Source organism: Dicentrarchus labrax, unplaced genomic scaffold (assembly GCF_905237075.1).
Source record: "Dicentrarchus labrax unplaced genomic scaffold, dlabrax2021, whole genome shotgun sequence".
In the NCBI taxonomy this organism is placed as follows: domain Eukaryota; kingdom Metazoa; phylum Chordata; class Actinopteri; family Moronidae; genus Dicentrarchus; species Dicentrarchus labrax.
Genome location: NW_026136715.1, coordinates 15193528 through 15208981, shown reverse-complemented (window position 1 = coordinate 15208981; position 15454 = coordinate 15193528). Strand labels below are relative to the sequence as shown.

Here is a 15454-nt window from a genome sequence, read left to right as displayed (position 1 = left end):
AAGACTTACCTTGAAGCCAATCTTGAGATCATCACAGAGCTGCGAGCAGCCACTCATCTTACTGTTGAGACACTCGTTGATGAAGCAGTTGAGTTCATCAGAACCGTCACCACAGTCATCATTGCGGTCACACAGCAGAGTCTCATTCAAACACTTGCCATTACGGCACATGAAGGCTGACTCATTACACGTCCTCTCTGAAATCATAGACAAATGGCCTGTTACATTAGTGTCACTCTGACACAGGATGAAGCTATGGCCTTTCTGCACGAAAAGTTTCTTATATGATTCATACGTCATTATGTTGCCAGAGAAATTAAAGTTATAAAGAGATATAATGGTGATTATAATCCCTACCCGAGTCAGTGCAGCGAGGGTTTTTGGGAGCTTCATCAGAGCGATCCTGACAGTCAAACTCTCCGTCACACTCCCATTTCTTCTGGTTGAGGCAGCGGCCGTTGGCACAGCGGAACTCATCTGGGCCACATGTTGGGTATTCTACACCACAAGAATAGAACAAGTATGTATAAGTATGTTTAGCATTAATCTTACTTGGTGGTACAACAAAAATAATCACAAATCGCATCCTCTCACAACTTATTTTGTGGTCAGAATTTTCTAACCAACCACTCAGTCTTCCTGCATTTCTCTTCCAGGATCACAATCACAAACACTCACCACATTCTGGGGATTCATCCGAGCCATCGGAGCAGTCAATGTCATGATCACACACAAAGTGCTTGGGGATACACTGTCTGTTCTGGCACATGAACTCATTCTCCACATCACAAGTGCTGTTGGTGTACACTGGAAGTGGAAAAGAACACACTGTGGTTAATGGATGTGGAATTGGAGTGTTTCTTGGGTTTTTATTTCGTCAATCATAACACAAAGTGGGCAGATTTTCCATGGAGTTATTTTGTAATTGTCCTACTCACTGCAGCCAGCCTTGACACTCTCATCAGCTCCATCAGGACAGTCCTTGTCTCCATCACACTTCCAGCGTTGAGGTACACACATGTGGGAGCCGGGACACTGAAAAGCCTCAGGACTGCAGGTCTTGGATTCTGTGACAACATTATGGGAAAGTTACATGGTGATATAACATTAGGAAATTGTGCGAAATTAAGTCAAATGCCTCTACTAGGCGTGGGAGAAAGTACTTTCACATTGGCAAGCACAAGTAATACGTCACTTACTGCATTTCTGGTCCTCATCCGAACCATCACCACAGTCATCAGAGCCGTCACACACCCAGTGGGAGGAAATGCAGCGATGGTTCCCACATTCAAACTGAGTGGATGTACAAAATTTGTCTGCAAAGGATGGCAAAGAGAGCTCAGCATTTTGGAGACATTATTCAATTTACCCTAACCGTAAGTCATGTTTTTCCATGTGCAGTGGTAGGCCTAAAGAAAAATAGTCTGGTTTTTCTGGTATGCTTTGTGTTTTCAAGAAAAAAATAAGGGTATTGGAGGACAACTTTGTAGCAGACTGACCGCAGTGTGTCTCATCCGCTCCATTCTCACAATCATTCTCCTTATCACAGGTCCAGCTCATAGGAATGCAGCGACCACTGGGACAAGCAAAGAAGTTGACTGGACATTTAAGCTTCCTTTTATCTGCAAGACAACAGAAAAAAACATAATGTAAAATCTCTGACAATTTTAGACAAGCCAAAGGAATTTTAGAGGGGAAACAAAGCACCAAACCTGGGCAGTTTCTCTCATCTGAAAAGTCTCCACAGTCGTTGTTGCCGTCACACACCCATGAGGACAGATAGCACAGAGTTGTTTTCTCACAGCTCTGGAAGGACGCTCCTTTCACTCCCAGGCGGAAGAAACGGGAGCAATCAGTGGGTTCTGAGAATAATGGAAAAAGATTTTGAACACCAACTTTAAATAAATCGTAACTGATCCATTAAGCTTATTTTCCCATTTTAATGTCATTCTTGTTAAGCCAACTTCCCCCTTAAATAATTTCTTTCAAATCATTATGTAGATTACTTACGGCAGTTCATTTCATCACCAGCATCCTCACAGTTTACCACCTGGTCACAGCGGCTGTAGTTGGAGATACAGCTTCCATCTTTGCACTGGAACTCTCCTACTTTGCACAGGGTCACTGCAGGATGCACAGGAGTTTTGTGAGTGTGGAAGTACACCCTCTATCAAATACTTAATTAATGATTTTTCAATCAGTTGAAGCAATAAAATTGACATTAATGACTCACTGTTGCAGGGCAGTTCATCTGAGTGGTCACCGCAGTCATCCGTGCCATCACACCAGAACTGGTGGCCGATACAGCGGCCATTCATGCAGCGTCTGTAGCCTTTCTTGCAAATTCGATTGGCTGTGGAAGAACAGTAGTTGATTAGAGTTAGCTGAAGTGCAGAGTCCTTTTTCATATATTATAAATATGGCCTAAATCTACTAATTAGCTTTTTTATAAATTAAACTGATAAGCTGAACTAAATATACTCTATTAAACATTTAAATTTCCCTCTACACCTCCGGTTAGCTCCAAATTTATATTTCTTTCCCCCCACATCATTTTCGTCATTTTCTACTTGACAGTAGTCACATATTAGCCCTCACTCTCCTCGGGATCCAATAATAATTTGTCTATTTGTGTGCACTTTGATGCTTTGAATATGACCCTCTGCTAATTGTCTGCAAATAATATGATGATGAATTATTCACTAACTAATAGTTAGTTAGACTTACCGCAATAGGACTGCTTCTCATCAGACTTGTCCTTGCAGTGGGCCATGCCATCACAGGTGAGGCTGTAGTTGATACAGTCGCCATTTCCACACTCAAAGTCATCCACACTTCCACATGACATATTCAGTGCTGGAGAGGTAGAAACGTTTGAAATTCAGCAACATAACATTTTAACCAAGAGGAGGCTTTCTAAAAATGTTATCCCAAAATGATTAAAGAACTTCTCCCTTACAAGCGCAGGTGCTGTCTTCCAGAAGTTGTCTGTCTCCACGGCAACTACAGTTGACCCGTCCATCAGATGTGGGCAGACACAGGTCTTGGCAACCTCCATTATTTGTTCGGCATGGTGAAAACTCACCTGAAGAATGTATAAGACAAATGTAAGTTAGGGTTGTGATGTTATGTGTTATTTCCATGTGGACACTGCATGTTAAATGATTGACAGAAAGCCCTGCATGATGTAATGTATCTGATGATATGAAGTCAAAGAAAGTGTCAATGAAGCAGAAAGAGTAGCATTAACTATTTAGCTTGTCCATCTGAGCAGTCTGTGGACGTTTCCGTTGATGATGTACAAGATAAGATTCTACAGTCGGCTCTGGGAGGCTAAATTCTAACGGCAGCATGCTCACAACGACAATGATTACATGATGCTGTTTAGCAGGCGTAATGTTTACCATGTTCACCATGTCAGAATAGTGTTAACATGCTAATATTTGACAATTAGCAATAAACACAACGTACAGCATAGGCTGATGGGAATGTCATTAGTATTGCAGGTATTTTGTCATAAATCAAAGTATTGGATAAACAAACATTTTGACCTGATGATGGTGCTAGAAGAAAAGTTATAAGATCACCAAAGTGATCACAGTTCATCCTGAGCAGGGCATAGACATCTGTGTTAAATTTCATGGCAATCCATAAAATACTTGTTGAGATATTTCAGACTGACTGACAGACTCAAATGGCCCTCCCTAGAGCCACAGAGAAAAACTCAGCCTTTTTAGAACATGGAAAAACAAGCCTCTATAAACTGCAATGACACTCGCTGGACTTATGTAATTGGGAGGAGCAATCTGTAGAAACTTGACTTCAGTGAATAATACTTACAGCTGTTGGTGTCATTGGCTACAGCAACGATGCCCATTGGTTGCTGAGGGATGTCGGCACGCAGCACTTTCATGTCTCCTCCTGTGTATTTGTCAGCTCTAAGGACGGCCCTCCTCACCCAGTCAGTCCAGAAGATGTAGTCTCCATAGACGGCCAGGCCGAATGGATGGACAGGCTCATTCTTCAACAAGACCTGAAGCAGGAAATTTTAGCCATCATTTCACAGAACACAGAAGTGTTGATGCAGTCTTTTTTATGACCGGGAAAAATTAAAGGGCCGTCTTACATAACGGCTGCTTCCATCATATTCGCAGCGTTCAATCTTGTCCAGCGTGGCGTCAGAGAAGTAGAGTTTCTCAGCACGGTGATCTATTGCCAAGCCATTGGGAGTTTTGATGTCACTGCCGATGATCACAAGCACATTGGCTCCATTCAAAGAGGCCCTCATGATGCTGGGAGCCTGCTCGTTCCAGTTGGTCCAGAACATGAGACTATAGTGGGAACAAACACAGGACAAGCATAATGATGTGCAGTGGGAGCTTCCAAAATGTCTTAGTACAAAAGTTATGGTTGACTGAACCAAAATAAATCTGCTGTTCAAAAGAAAAATAGTATTGGAACTGGGCCCTGATACAGTCCAGAACACAGAGTTTCAATATTAATGACTCACTCCTGACACTCGTCCAGTACAAAGGCTCTGGGGTGGTCTTCTCCAGACATAGTGACCACAGTGTTGCGGTTATAGGCCAAAGAGCGGCTCTGGTCCACAGTGTGGCGAGTGATGGTGGAGGTTGTGTAACTGGTCCAATAGAGTGTATCCCAGCCACGGTGGTATGCCAGGCCCTCAACTGACCCTACATCTGTGGAACAGAGAAGGAGGAAGTTGGCACACGGTAAATATTTTGGACCCATGACGATAGTTTTTCTGACTGTAGCTCTTAAAAAGCAAAAAGCCTGAGAAAACCAAACTCTTTTCATTTCACGATAAAAATATCACCTCTCAGGGGTGTTAGTAGGAGCTTTAATGAGGACCATCAGTGAGAATTCAACAAATCGTTAATCACTGTCATAGTTTAACAAGTTGCTCCCATGGTTAACTCTGAGACTTTATTAAAGAGGCAGTGGTAAATGCTTTTAAGGTTATTCCCATCATCCCACATCAGTTCATGAATGAAAACACTATGAGGAAGAAAAGACAAGGTTAAAAAGAAAAGTGAAAAAGAAAGAGTAAAATGGAAACGGTGCCACACAAGGCAGAGTATGTGCCATGCCTGCTGTTCCTGGAGAGAGTTTAAAGAGTCTGTATCATCCTGTCATTTCATGGCTGGCTGCCTGCACATACAAATACAGCTCCCTGTGGACACTCTCATTCATAGTGACTTCTTGTTCTGGGAAGAAAACTACCTTTGGAACAGCTTGAGTCACTATAGGGACATAAGTCAGGGTGAAGAAGTCAGCCATGAATGGCAAACATATCCATCGTCCTTTTGTCCTGTGAACGCCCCAACTCATAGCGCATTCAGTAGTAGTAATATTTTATCTGTGGTACATACACGGCACACAACCTTGTGGAAAAGGACACTGTACTGCCGTCTCACAAGCTCCAAGGTGTGCATCCATCTGTTCTTGGTCACACTAGCAACCACATTTATGACAACTTACATCCAACAATAAAAACCTGAACACTCCACACAACTGTTTGCTCTTGGCTTAAAGTCAATAATTGCCCTTTAATAGATGTTTCAGGTGAGTGACGACGTGTCGTAATCAACCTTAATGCAGGACAATTTTAAGGCTGAATGCCTTGTTAAGTAACCTAAAATGCAACTAAAAGACCAGTTTAGGGCTGAGCACAGAGTCATGCAAACAAAGCCACGTTTGTGTCAACGATCAGGCTGTACAAAACAGAAATGAGAAAAAGGTGTACTTGAGCAGCTAATTGCTTGGACTGAGGGAAGATCACACACATTGAACAGAGATGAATAAAGTAGGTTCAAGCCAATATTATGTAATGAGAAACAGCACAGTCACCCCTCCCCTTGCCTAGATCAGCTCAGCCCCTGGTTACTGTGCAAACAGTGGGGAAAACCTGTTGGAAAGACCATTGTCACTCAGAACAGAGCCTTTCAGACTATCACAGGAGCAGCATAGAAATCCAAGTGACACCTGAGAATTACTAAGCTTTTGTTATTGTTAATTTGAAAAATCACTAATTAGTTATTTTTTCCTTCAAAGCTCGAAGGTCATGTTAATTGTAAAGTAACTTTTCTGCTGGTGAAGTCTACAGGGTTGCGAGTTGAGCTTCTAAATGGATAAGATGCCTCCTGCCGCGGTGACCACTTAGCATCAAGTAGCATTGACTGCTTTTAAAGTGGAATGTCTGTTAGCAACCACTGGGATGAATTTGTCCTCTGGCTGTATCGATTTTTTGAAACCAGGCAACACAGAGTAACTGTTGCACTGACATCTCTCCGGATTTGACCCAATCTGCTCTTCCTTGGATAATGAAGGACATGCTGATGCAGCCAGGGAAAAGCCAGTGTGCAAAGGACTGCTACTTAAGGTCATGTTTCTACTATTTTTCCTGAGTAAAACTGGATAACAGCACAACATTTTGAGAGAAGTTTTTCTGAGACTTTCAGATGAGAAGAGTGCCATATCCAATCATCTTTGATTAGTTAAAATTTTTTTCCAACAGCTGGAAAACAGTGACAATGACACAGAGGGAGAGGCACATTTTGAGAGGGACTCTGAGCATGTGTGGCTCAAGAGGCAATGGACTTAAACACTAGATTATCTCTGGGCACTTGAAATGAATGAATTACAACTGCTACAAGTAAATATATGCTTTTTATTCTCTTTTCCTGCGAGAGCACAGATTATGAATGTCAATGAAGAAGTCAACTGTCCGGTGCCATCTTAACTGCTTAACTAATCGCTATCATTACGAGAGTACCTATTGGAGTGTGGTCATACCTGTGATTAATACAATATAAGACATGAACTGGAGCAAAGAGCTGCATCACCCAGACACTGTGTGAACATGCTGTTCTGATACTCAACATTAACAGGCCATTAGATTAATTAGCAAATTGACTTTTATTGTGAATGCATGGAGACTTTGGGGCAGCAAGTAAACAGCAGTAGCCTTGGCCAGATGGACAGGGCAGCTGAAGCTTTGATTAAGACCGTGGTGCCAATCTTGGACGGGCTAATTCTAGTGACTGGCTTGGTGGGCCAAACCCTGGTCATCACCATTCTTACTGGCAGGAGGAAGAAAGAAAGTCAACCCCCACATGGTACAGACACGCTGCTGCTGGCTCTGAGTGCCGCTGACCTGCTGCTGCTGCTCTGCCTGCCCTTCCACACCTCTGCCATCACCCTGGGCTTCTGGCCTTTCGGCAGCTTCCTGTGCAAGGCCATCAGCTTCCTGGGTGTGGCATGCTCAGCTGCTTCAGTCTTTACCCTCGCTGCTTTGGCTGTGACACGTTACCTTACAGTGGTGCACCCCACCTGGGCATATCGTTCGAGAATGCACCGTCGAATAAAGCTGACAGTAGCTCTGCTCTGGGTCCCCGCCTCGACCTTGGCAGCGCCGCAGTTTGCCTTCCGCACAGTTACCGCATCCAGCGCTGTGTACTGTTTTGCCTTCTTATCTGACTTCAGCCAGCTGGTCTACAGCATCGCCCTATTCCTGTTCGGCTTCGCTCTACCACTGGCCATCATTGTAGTGATGTATGCCAAGATCTACTGTTTTCTTCGACATGCACGGCTGCTGGGGAACGCTCCCCAGCTGGAGCGCTACCAGAGCCAGGTCACTCACACTTCAGCTCTCCTGGTCCTTGTCTTCACTCTCCTCTGGCTGCCCTCCTATGCTCTCATGTTCTCCTTTATCGGAGGAACAATAACAGGCTCACCTGGCTACAATATCATTGCCCTCCTGGCCAGACTGCTGGCTTCCTCAGTAGCAGTGGTAAACCCTGTCTTGTATGGGTTTATGTCTCAGAAGTTTAGACGAGACTTACTAGAGCTGGGGAGAGAACGCTGGGTATGGTGCAAAAGTTGTCTGATTGACTGCCCTCATGTGATGGGCAGGGACATGGTACAGCCCTTTGAGCTCGACACAACCTCAGAAAGAGGCCAAAACTGACTCTTGAGCTAAACAGAAAACACTGCTACCTCATTACTTGCTTATTCCTGGACCTAGGGTAGGCAATATTGCTTAAGAAAAATATCATGAAATTAATTAATATATATGTAAATATTTATATATGTATGAAAATGTATGCAGGATTACATATACAAAACTAAGTGATGTTAAATGCAATTAACTTCATTCCATATTTATATATTGAATCAGGTAAAACCTTTCATGAACTAAAAACCTAATTTTGTTTGTTTTTAAAAACAAACAAAATGAGGTGAGGTGAGGTGTTTGCTCAGCCCAAAGGATACTAAAATACAAAACCCCAGCCACAGACTGTTTAACCTGCTGCCATCTGGCAAGCGATACAGAAGTATCCGCTGCCGTACCACCAGACTACAACGCAGCTTCTTTCCTTTTTTTTGGGGGTGTGTAGCATAAAGGGACTACAGCTTGTAATTCCCTGTACAACCCTATATTGTACAATGATACATAAATGAACCTTGAACACTGAACCTCTAGAATGTAATAAAACAGTGACACAATTAAAAATATAATCACGTTATTTTTCTACAAAAAGTCAATATATGATTATATTGTTTTATTGCCTTAAGTCTGATCTGAAATTGATAACACTCCTCTAACCTCAGCTGTGTTAAATTCTTCCTCAACTGGAATACATTTTGTCATTGGTGGATGAAAAACTAATGTGTAAAAACTGGCCATCATTTGTTGTCAGTATCTATTCAAAACCCTGATCTCAATGCAACATCAATAAACACACTAACCCCATGCACTTTAATTGTTTTCCTGTCTTTCCTATTAGAGAATTAGTGTTTTGAATATTGCTTGCTATGAACAGCTTTGGTCCAGGGCTTTTAAATGTGATGCTTTTCTGGATGGAGTTCAACAACCTACTCTTGAATCATTTAAAGAGAGTGGGATTTAAAAGACACTTCAGTGTTGAAACAAGTAAAAAGCACAGTGTGTGTGCGTGTTTGTGTGTCTTCAAGTGGCAGCCCTAAGTGATGTCAATCTCCTCTGGTTGAGAAGCTGCAGCTGTGTGTAAATTACAGTGGATCCTCCTGGGTGCTTGTGTTGTCAAAATGCGAGATGATGGCTGTTTACAGTGTTGAGGAGATGAGGGACAACATTCAATTATTAATAGACAGAATAGAAGAAATGGTACCACAAGGCAACAGAGCTGAAATATATGTAGAGAGATGGAGCGGAGGAAAGGTTTAGGTGAATGCTTAGCGGCATTTTGTGGCTTTTCTGAGGTGTAGAAAAGAAATTACATGTGATTGATGACTCCATACTTACTGTCCACTACAATCTTGCGGTCTGTGCCATCGTCATTGATCTGCTGGATGTTGCCAAAGTGGATGTCGCTGAAGAAGATGCGGTTGGCTCCCTTCCCTCCACCACCATGATAGTCAAAGCTGAGGGCGATGACGTTCTTCATGTGGTCAGGGTCCTCAAAGGGCTTTATTGGCGCGTTAAGGTTTGTCTCATCAGACAGGTGGATGCTCTTCAGTATGGTACGCTCAGAGTAGAGCAGGTATCCGTCATAGTCGCGGCAACTGCGGTTGTCCTCTGCCAGCATGCCATGAGCACAGGCACAGGTGCGCTCAGTGTTGCCACGGAAAAGACACAGCTGTTCACAGCCGCCGTTGTTGTCTTTGCAGACATTGGTGCCTGGGGAGAGTGTGACACGTTTATGAGGTGTGTTGTTAAACAAATAATGAGCCTGGTTAAACACAGCATTTCATCGATTCCTGGGGGGTGTTGATTAAGTTGGGTGGTAAAAGTTTTTTATCATTGTGTGTGTGAGGGCTTGTTTTGTATACATGTGAGGACCATCTGAAGGGAGGCAGTCCACTGGTCTTGTAAGGACGGTTTTACCAAACTTCACAGCATAAAAGATTTTGGGGGGGTTTCTGATTAAGTTTAGGAGTGTGTGTGCTTTGTGTGTGTTCCTACCTTGCTGCCTGGCCCTGTTGAAAACCTTTATGTCTTTCAGCTGCACACCAATGCCAGTCCTGAGCTGCACAGCATCTGTAGCATTGTCTTTGTTGCCTCTCTTAATGGAGCCATTGGCATGAGTCCTAAACAAAAGACAACAAAACCATTGAGTCAATTAACAGCATGATACAATATGAAATTTTCCACATGACTCAAAAGCTGTCATAAATTAACAAGTATAACTACATAATGGAAAAAGATGGTTCAATAAACAAATTAATTAACTACTGAATGGACCTGTCACTCCAATAGATGTATTCCTCAAAGACAGATACAGCAAACATGTCCATGTTGTTGTTGGCCAGCACCAGCTCCCTGTTCTCTCCGGTCTCCAGGTTGATACGCTCAATCTTGTCTGTTCTGGCATCGCACCAATAAAGCAAACCCTCCTGTAGGGACAAAACAGAAATAAAATAGTGTTGATTATTCAGGAAAGGTCACATTTTTAAAATTAAAATCAAACCAAAGAGGTTTTCAAGAGACTGGCTTGCTGGTACACTCATTCATAAACTCATAGAAGTAATAGAAATCATTCTAATGGCCCTTTTAGCTTGTTTGCCACAGCACCTAATGCTTTACTTCACTGTAGGATTTATAGGTGGGATTTGAGATGATCAGCATTAGCAAAAATTAAAACTTGTGGCAGCTCTAAAAAAAAAAAAAATGATATAAGTTACGTATATATCTGTCAGATAAGGTAATATGGGGGACTGGCAGAATTTACACAGAATCATTTAAAACTATAATTGAGGCTACATTAAGTAGAGTTAATTACATATTACAATTTAAATTGATAATTTAATGATTTAAGAAACAACAAATTACCATTACTATAATTTAATCAGTAAAAAATATGAATAATTCTCGTTGCATAAAGGAAAAGCTGACCAATGTACCAGTCTCTGGAAAACTAACAGTATATTTGACATAGACAGACATAGGAAATATATGATTTTCTGTGTTTCACACCTCGTAGTCGATGGAGATTCCATTGGGCCAACTGATGCTCACATTGACCAGGACCAACCTCCCCGTGCCATCCAATCTAGAGCGCTCAATACGAGGGTACTGACCCCACTCAGTCCAGAACAGATACCTGCACACAGACACACACACACACACAGACACACGCGACACACACACGCACGCACGCAGACACAGACACAGACACAGACACAGACACAGACACACACACACAGACACACACACACACACACACACACACACACACACACACACACACACACACACACACACACACACACACACACACACACACACACACACACACACACACACACACAAACAAAAGAGGCTTTAAAAGTGCATTTTACAAATGTAGTAGCATGGTTTAAACTACATTGGAAGTGCAGTACCTAAAGGCAGCAGTGTTACAGAAGGCAGAACTTAACTGTTGGCAATAAGCCTTACCCTTTAACTGGGTGGACAGTGATGGCTCTAGGTTTGTCCAGGCCCTGGGAAATTACTACATAGCGGAAGGAGCCATTCAGCCTGGCCACCTCTATCACGTCAAAGCCCTGGTCAGTCCAGTAAATATTTCCTATAAAAGAACACAGATTAAAATCAGCTACGTGCTCCTTATCTATTAAAAGTAGAATTAAAATATGATTTAAAATCTGTTATGACTAGACCTGCTATCCAGTCAACGGTGATGCCCTCCACCCTGCCAATGCCGTTGGTGACCACATCTTCTCTCCATGTCTGGTCTCTCTTAGCTCTGCTGATGGTGCTCAGGCCCATGTCCACCCAGTAAATGGTGTCATTCTCTGAAAACAAAAAGACCTTTTGTGTCAGCCTATAACTACTCACACTAAGATAACAACAGCTTTAAAATGTCACTCAAGTGAGGCCATCTAGTAACTGACGTCCCTCAGTGTCACTCACCAGCGTGGAAGTCGATGCCGACGGCCAAGGAGGTGCCAGACACTGGCACCAAGGCGTCAGATTTGTCTGCCGGGTCCAGTGGAATTCCTCTGATTCCCTCATGAACAGAGTAAAGCAGGAAAGAGCCCATACCTGCTCAGAGACAGGACAATACATTTTTGTTTTTAGGACACGCACTGCATTCCTACTGTATGTGTGACTGTAGCTGTGAAGCAGTCTTACCTTCACAGGACTGCTGTCCCGTCTTCAGGCTGTATCCAGCAGTGCACATGCAGGCCCTGGTTGTTGGTGAGGTAGGCAGACAAAGCTGGGAACAGTCTCCATTGTTGTTACTGCAGAGGTTGATACCCGCTAAAGGAAAAGGAGAAGATCAGTAAGGCCCAAAAAGAAAGAAAAATATTTTTATTTCCTAGTTTTATTTTTTATTGTTTGACTAACTTCTGACAAAAACATAACCAGTAACATTTTTATTACCTTTCTGCACATCCTCATCATAGATCCTCATGTGCATCATAGGGGAGGTATTGTTTCGCAAAACCTTCCAGTTTCCTCCATCATTCTTGTCACATGTTCCTATCTGGTCAGTTCCCTGGTCTGCCCACCACAGCTTGTCTCCTATAGTGATGGAAATTGATTCATATATTTGTATCTTATCCTTTTGAGATATTGATGTCTTTTAAAATATAAGCAGTAATATGTTATAACTATTGACTTTCAGATCAGGATTTGAATACAAAGAGGATACATTTGAAGTATCGTCTTTTTCATCTTACCCATAATAGCCAGAGCTGTAGCCTTGGTAAGTTTGCCTCTAACACCTTCCAGGATCTCCAGTTTAGTTCCATCTAGCTGACAGCGGTTAATGGTGCTGTTTCCTGAGCTGATCCAGTACAGCTGCTCTTTTTCATAGTCAATAGAGAGGCCTGAGTGGAAAGAAAAATGATGCTATTATAGATATAAATCTCTTAGACTAACATGCTTAATCTCTGCTTTCACCCTGTAGAGTTAAACAGAGATTGAGTATTATTTTGCAGTCAGTTATTTTTGGCAAGAGGGGTACATCTGCTCACCTACTGGTCCTTTTTGATTGGTGAAAAGTGTGGTGTGGTTGCTACCATCCATGTTAGCCATGCTTATGTTTTCCCCATCAGTCCAGTACAGCTTCCTGAGGAGGGAAATGAATGTTATAAGACATGGAGAGGGAGCTGAAATCTCTTAGAGATTAGAGACTTAGTATAGAGTCTTGGATAAACAGAAAAAGAGCATCACAGAGTATTAGGTTCTCAAACTGAATGCAGGCCTAACTGAATGGAAAGAAGACTCACCCCAGTAGAGGATGCAGCACCAGACAGTGGGGCTTGTCTAAACCCTGGATGACCGCATTCTTGAAAGATCCATCCAATCTGGCCACATTGATCTGCTTCTTATTGGCATCATAGCTGGTCCAGAAGAGGTTTCTGGATACCCAGTCTACTGCCAGCCCATGAGCATTGGGAAGGTCTGTGAAATGTCAGGACCACAATGGAAAATGTTTTATTTTCAGACAGATACAGAAAGATTTAACTATAATGTGAAATAAAAACAAAGAATAAAAAAGAAACGTGTCTTGGAATTGTTCTTACCAGCAGACACAACAGTCTCCACCCCTGTGCCATTAATGAAAGCCCTCTTGATTGTCTGTGTTCGGACATCTGACCAGTAGATGCGATGCTCCACAGCGTCATAGTCCACCACTGTCACGTTGTCTATATCCGGCACAGTGAAGGAGATGATGTAGTTGTAGTAGGGGTTGTCAATATCTACACCCCGGATCTCGATCTGACGAGCATATAGAAGGAACTTCCGGGACTCTGGGAAAAAAAACAATGAAAAGAAAACACTGAGAATACGAAAGATTTTCATCAGTTCTATTGCATTTTTATAAATGATTAAGTTATCTACAAATGAAGAGAGGGATGAAAGAAGATAAGAAAAACAAATGCATACAGAATAAGTTAGTTGCTTTACTAACACCAGTTTTTCACATGTGCAAGTCCAATATTATCAACAAAGTTTCTGTATAGAAATCCACTTTTGTCCCATCTATAGTCACATTAATACATTGTGATTACGTTTAGTTAAGTTTAGGCTTCTCATTGTAGTAGCCACACAATCAAAAGGTGGAGCCAGCTGGATCCCAGGGGACAGTGGCACAAGAGGGTCAAAATGACCAGTCAGTAACATGTTGCCCTTGTCAGGACTCAATTATCTCCTGGGAGATGGGAGGTGGAGACTACCAATGCCAATTCCTCTAAATTAAAAAAATCATATCTCAGTTTAAATTGTTGTTTAAGTAGTATATGTGTTAGAGTTCAGAGTTTGGCTGGCACTCACAAATCATTTGTCCCGCATCAGACACCCTTTATTTCAATTATTTTTACACTGCTGAGATTAGGACTGTGCTGTAGAATGCGCAATACACACATTCAAAAATCCCCACAGCTAACCCTCAAAACCATCATGAAACCCACTCATGAAATCACATAGCAATAATGAAGACCTCAGCGCATCACTTGTGACAGCCTTTTATATGAAATGAAATGGAAATGAGAGTGAAGAAGGCCGTGTGGCACAAACAGAGGAGATGTAATCAGATCTTCTGTCATAAGAGATGACAGCTAATGACGCTGATGTCAAGTTCGGGGGCTGAGCACACCGTAGCAATCATGAGAGTCGTGAGAAAAGATTCTTGCAAACAAAGAGCCTGTTCCTTGCTCCTTGACGAGGTGGATTTTTTATGAGAGTGCTGAGTGTACACACTAGGTCTGAGTATTTTTAGTGAGAAAAAAAAAAGTCTGTAGGAGCGTGTGTGTTTGTGAGTAACAGTCTTTACCTTTGCAGGTGCGTTTGTCAGGTTGCAACTTCATGAGGTGAGGGCAGGCACATGAGAAGGTCTGGTTGAAGTTGATGAGACAGAGGTGGGAGCAAGGGCTTTTACCATCACTGGTGGCACACGGGTTAGGAGCTGAAAGAAAGAACAAGTCAGAGAAAATGTGGAGGAAGAGAGATAGACCCACAAAAAGACAGAGGAGATGTGGTATGTGAAAGATGCACAGAGAGGGAGAGTATTTCCTTTAGGGCTCACAATGTGTTCTGCAGATAGCTGGTCATATATTTACAAAAAGCATCTCCAAAAAATTCACAAACATCTTATACAATACAGTGTCAGACTAAGCCACACGTTTAATGCTGTTTCCAAAGTATCACAGTCAAGAGTTATTTTAATGGACCTCTCAATCAATGGACCCTCAAGTAAAGTAAGAGTGTCTACCAGACATTGTCAACACAGCTTGTTGCCTCATCACTGTCATGGGCATTCGTTGCAGCTGTCAATCAACAATTCTGTGAGATCTCTCTTTTCCTGCCTCCAATTACAGGACCCAGTGCCTCTCTGTTGTCCATACACCCTTGGGATCAACACAGCCATTGGCTACTAAACATCAAGGTGACAGTTCAATGTGACAGAATACTGCAAAATACTTAAGATCATCTTGTCAATCA

The 15454-nt window shown here is 42.4% G+C and overlaps 2 protein-coding genes across 6 annotated transcripts in view; one reads left to right on the top strand and one right to left on the bottom strand.

Moving 5' to 3' along the window:
* LOC127376798 (low-density lipoprotein receptor-related protein 1) overlaps nt 1-15454 on the bottom strand; it is an 85557-nt gene that overhangs the window by 16712 nt on the left and 53391 nt on the right. For all 5 annotated transcript variants that reach the window (XM_051424069.1, XM_051424071.1, XM_051424067.1 and 2 more), the window contains exons 28-55: nt 14787-14918; nt 13537-13764; nt 13240-13414; nt 12985-13079; nt 12688-12837; nt 12389-12529; nt 12137-12265; nt 11915-12046; nt 11662-11796; nt 11441-11570; nt 10979-11105; nt 10247-10398; nt 9968-10092; nt 9308-9682; nt 4511-4700; nt 4127-4331; nt 3841-4033; nt 2960-3085; nt 2728-2856; nt 2234-2353; nt 2011-2124; nt 1713-1862; nt 1500-1622; nt 1200-1316; nt 939-1067; nt 679-807; nt 358-498; nt 10-197 (exon numbers count right to left, since the gene is read on the bottom strand). In XM_051424069.1, the coding sequence (XP_051280029.1) occupies nt 10-197; nt 358-498; nt 679-807; nt 939-1067; nt 1200-1316; nt 1500-1622; nt 1713-1862; nt 2011-2124; nt 2234-2353; nt 2728-2856; nt 2960-3085; nt 3841-4033; nt 4127-4331; nt 4511-4700; nt 9308-9682; nt 9968-10092; nt 10247-10398; nt 10979-11105; nt 11441-11570; nt 11662-11796; nt 11915-12046; nt 12137-12265; nt 12389-12529; nt 12688-12837; nt 12985-13079; nt 13240-13414; nt 13537-13764; nt 14787-14918 (4280 nt within the window). The remainder of the gene's footprint in view (nt 1-9; nt 198-357; nt 499-678; nt 808-938; nt 1068-1199; nt 1317-1499; nt 1623-1712; nt 1863-2010; nt 2125-2233; nt 2354-2727; nt 2857-2959; nt 3086-3840; nt 4034-4126; nt 4332-4510; nt 4701-9307; nt 9683-9967; nt 10093-10246; nt 10399-10978; nt 11106-11440; nt 11571-11661; nt 11797-11914; nt 12047-12136; nt 12266-12388; nt 12530-12687; nt 12838-12984; nt 13080-13239; nt 13415-13536; nt 13765-14786; nt 14919-15454) is intronic.
* On the top strand, nt 5929-8077 carry LOC127376800 (galanin receptor type 1-like). The gene has a single exon (XM_051424078.1). The coding sequence runs from the start codon at nt 6953-6955 to the stop codon at nt 7988-7990; it is 1038 nt and encodes a 345-aa protein (XP_051280038.1). The 5' UTR covers nt 5929-6952; the 3' UTR covers nt 7991-8077.